This window comes from Pipistrellus hanaki (genome assembly GCF_964339955.1).
Source record: "Pipistrellus hanaki genome assembly, chromosome: X".
NCBI lineage: Eukaryota > Metazoa > Chordata > Mammalia > Chiroptera > Vespertilionidae > Pipistrellus > Pipistrellus hanaki.
In genome coordinates this window covers 75,595,381-75,599,818 of record NC_140524.1, presented here as the reverse complement: position 1 = coordinate 75,599,818, position 4,438 = coordinate 75,595,381, and the positions used below count along the sequence as shown (strand labels likewise).

At 48.2% G+C, this 4,438-nt stretch overlaps 1 protein-coding gene across 1 annotated transcript; it reads left to right on the top strand.

Annotated features, from left to right (window-relative positions):
* Positions 1-2,709: 2,709 nt before the first annotated feature.
* Positions 2,710-3,161, top strand: LOC311614972 (proline-rich protein 3-like; the record flags this gene model as incomplete). The annotated part of the gene is given in 2 exon segments (XM_084870077.1): positions 2,710-2,779; positions 2,782-3,161. Coding segments are annotated over 2 exon segments (426 nt in total). The 5' UTR covers positions 2,710-2,733.
* Between the last annotated feature and the right edge of the window lie 1,277 nt (positions 3,162-4,438).

Genomic DNA, 4,438 nt, shown 5'->3' with positions numbered 1-4,438 from the left:
CCTTCCCACCCCACCCTCTGCCCTTTCCCCACTCCCCATTGTCCTCATCCATAGGTGCAGTTTATGTTCAGTCTCTTCCCACATTTCCCTGTCCCCTTTTCCCCAAGAATCATTAGTTCACTCCCTCCGAGGGAGTTTTTAAAGGATGAAATAGTTTAAATATTAATAATTAGTTCAGACATGGTACTGTATTTTCTCTAAAGGAAAGATTATATTTAGTATCACACTAATGAATTTTATCTCTAAAGAGATAGTGCATTGGCAAAGTATTCTGATAACAGTGGAGGGCTGTGGACTGCAAATAGCAAGAACACCTGGCTTTGCAAAACCCAAGATAGTGATGGCCTTCACTGATCACCCCCTTTGTCAGAGGCCCAAAAAGAACTTGCCATGATCACCTGTCTGTTGAACTTGCATTCTAAGCAGCAAACTTTAAGGAGCCAAAGAGAAGTATTCTGTGGGCAAGGGAAGCAGAGAAACATGTTAACTGTAAACTTTCAAAGACAGTATATGGTATGCAACCCACATTCAAAACCCCAGAGAGGTGGGTAAATTCCCCCAAATAGTTGTTAGATTTAAAAACTGAACATACCTCGGAGATTAAAAATGGGTGGAGATTAAAAATCAGAGGAGTAAGTGGATGCTGCATGGACAAGCTCATAGGAACAAACTGGTATCACAACTAAAATACAGGAAAACTTCCTGAATAATCAACAAAAGACTTGCTGGAGAGAAACCTAATACCCAAGGACTGAAAGTGGAGACTGCATAGAGACTGGTAGGAGGGCGGAGGCATGAAAGGGCTGGCTGGTCTCCCACAGACAGCAGCTGAAATTCTGAAGAGATATCTTAGCTATGGGGGGTTGCCTCTGAGAACTCTGGGATCTAATCCCCAAGCTGAGCCCCCAAGCAGAGAGCATGAGAACTGAGAAGGGTACCCACATAACATCTGGCTATGAAAAGCAGTAGCGTTGCTGTCTGCCAGGGAGAGATGACTGGAAATTCAGGGACCCTTTAAAAATATATATTTTATTGATTTTTACAGAGAACAAGGGAAAGAGATAGAAACATCCAGAGAGGAATATGTATCAGCTGCCTCCTGCTTGCCCCCTACTGGGGATCGAGCCTCAAACCAAGGTTCATGCCCTTGACCAGAATCGAACCCAGAACCCTTCATTTTGTAGGCCAACGCTCTATCCACTGAGCCAAACCAGTTAGGGCCAGGCACCCTCTTAAAGGGCCAATGCACAAAATTCCCTGTGGAGCCACCACCTTGTGCTCTGACAGAGGGATGGCAGAGTGGACTGCAGCTGTGTGAGGAGAAGCCAGGATTCAGAGCTCTGGGGTTAGAGCTCAGAAGGCAGACACCTCAGTTTCCTGTGCTGAGTCAGTCCCTCACACAGCAGAGGACATCTTTCCCCACACAGACATTTACTATACAGGCGGTCTTGCCTGCATAGTAAACACCTTTCCCTTATCACACAGGATTCCAGAGGCCACTTCAGAGACTAAAAATAAAAATTAGCCTCCAGGCAGAAGCAGGTGTCTCATCCTTTTGGAAAAAAAAAAAAAAAAATTCTTCCCACACTTGCCTGAAGGCAAAGCAAGTCCTAATCCTATCAGTCTGCAGGTTTTGATCTTTACCTGATCTAATTAGTCAGAAACAGCATTTAACACTGTCCTGCACTAAAGATTGAGACGCATAGCATATATACCTAATACATAGCCACAAACCCAGACTGACAGCCAATATAAGGAGAGAGAGAGAAAAAAAGCCAATGGAAGAACCAGAGAATTCTCCAGAAGAAGAGATAAATGAAGCAGAGATAAGAAATTTATATGAAACAGAATTCAGGGTAATGATGGTAAAGATGATCAACAGTATGAAAAAGGTATAGTACTATGAAAAAAAGAACAGTCTGAGATAAAGAATGACATAACAAATAAAAACCACATTGAAAGGAATATACAGCAGATCAGAGGGAGCTAAGGATTGAATTGGTAAATTAGAAGACAGGGCTGAAAAAAATTAATCAGAGAACCAAAAAGAAAAAAAAAACAATTAAATAACAGGACAACAACTTAAGGGAGCTGTGAGACAACATGAAACATAACAATATTAGAAAAGCAGATGTGCCAGAAGAGGCAGAAAGGGAGAAAGTGATACAGAACATGTTTGAAGAAATAATGGCAGAAAACTTAGCTAACTTGGTAAAGGAAAAAAAATCACACAAGTTTAAGAGGCACAGAGAACCCCGAGCAAGGAGAACCAAATAGGCCAATGCCTAGACACATCATAATTAAAATGTCAAAAAGTAAAGACAAAGAGAGAAACTGAAAGCATAAAGAGAAAGGCAAACTATTACCTACAAAGGAGCTTCCATAAGGCTTACACCTGATTTCTCACTAGATCCTCTGCAGGCCAGAAAAGTATGGCATGAAATACTCAACATAATGGAAAGCAAGGATCTGAAACCAGTATTACTCTATCTAGCAAGGCTATCATTCAAAATAGAAGGTCAAATAAAGAACTTCCCAGACAAAAAAAAAAAAAAAAAGCTAAAGGAGTACATCACCACCAAGCCAGCATCACAAGAAATGCTAAAAGGACTGCTGTAATGACAAGAAGCAATAAAGAGAGATATCGGCCCCAGGTGCCCGAGCGGGAGGAGGCTGGGGACAGGAGGCGACGGGTGGCCTGCGGGACCGCCCAGGCTTCTGGGCCCTCCCCCCATGGCCAATGGAAAGCCTGGTGACCCCAAGTCAGCTCTGCGCAGAGGTCCCCGGGACGAAGGGGACTGATGATTCTGCGGCTGCTGAGTCTCCCACCTCCTCCCCGGGGCAGAGGCCCAGTGTGGGGAGGCTTAGGCCCCAGGTCTCGCCCACATGGTCGAGGTTGGGGGGTCAGTGCTGAGCCTTCTTTTCCTGAGCCAGACCAAGGTAGTCTCCCCAGCGAAGGCTTTCACAAAGAACAGAGACATTCTAGAAGGCTCAAAAGCTGGTCGCTTGTCAAGAATACCTGCCCCCTCGAGGATGAGCCCCGGGTTATGGAAGACAAATCTGACCGCCCAGCCTGCCGACACCTTGCCAAAAAAGGCCACTGTCTATATGAGGACCTCTGTGCCTTCTACCATCCAGGTGTCAACGGACCTCCTCTGTGAGACTGCCTTCCCCTCGCGCTGGAGGGAGCCCGTCACCTCGCAGCCATGCATCTCCCTTCTGTCTATCACCTCCCCGTTCGCGGTCAGAGCTGTGTTTCTTTCTTTTTTTTCTTTTTCTTTTTTCAAATATATTTTACACAGAGAGGAAGAAAGAGGGATAGAGAGTCAGAAACATCGATGAGAGAGAATCATCGATCAGCTGCCTCTTGCACACCGCCTATCGGGGATGTGCCCGCAACCAAGGTACATGCCCTTGACCGGAATCGAACCCGGGACCTTTCAGTCCGCAGGCCGACGCTCTATCCACTGAGCCAAACCGGTCTCGGCCAGAGTTGTGATTCATCACTGGGGTACGAGGGCACTCTTTCTGCTGATCCGGCCTCCGGAGCCTCGCCTTCAAGCCCCCATTTCTACTCCTCGGCTGCCTCCTGGGTCCTCTCCCCTCGCCACTGACTGCCGAGCAGGAGACGGACTAAGTGCCGCCTCTTGTGTGTCTATCCACCAGCCGCATTGCTGCCCTCCAGTCCTGAGCCGGGAGCAGTGTCCTCCGAGTCCTGCTGCTTGTTTCCAGTCCCCTCTGTGAGAGCCCTGCCCCAGCGCCGGGCTGCCTGGCCTGGGGTCCAGCTTGGATGATGCCGGGCCCTTCCCGAAAGGCAGCTCTCCTGCTCTGGGATCCCGTGGTGTCGCCCCCGAGGGCGGGGCCGGAGAGCACTGTGCAGGGTGAACGCACACCGTAGCCTGTCTCGATGTCCGTGGCTCTCTGTGGCTTCTCCGCACTATGGTGTTTCTGCCCAAATGAGTGAGGCTGGGGTGCCTCTAGGCTCTCCCCACCCCAAAGAGGGAGCACTGGGACCTTCCTGCAAGGCTGCCCCCCTGACCCCCCATTCTCTGGTGCCACTTTTTTGGGTTTGACATGGGCCCATGAGATGTGCTCTAAGCTTCTGGTGGGCCTACCCCATTTTGTCCACAGCCGTGTTCTTAGCCTAGTCCCTGAGAGGCCCCAGGCCTTCCGTGTGAATTCTGTGAATCTCCACTGGACATCTTGCTGCCTGCTCCCCACCTCCGTTGCTGCTGCTGGTTGTTTTCTGTGAAAACGGCAATGAGCAAGACTCAGTCTGGAACTGGCCCTGAGGACATGGCCAGGAGTTGTGTGGACAAGAGGGAGGGTGAGAGCCGTTGGAAAACTGAAAGTGAATTTGTTTCTTTTTAACGTTTTTAATATTAATAATAAATGCAGTGGGAACAGAGAGAGAGAGAGAGAGAGAGAGAGAGAGAGA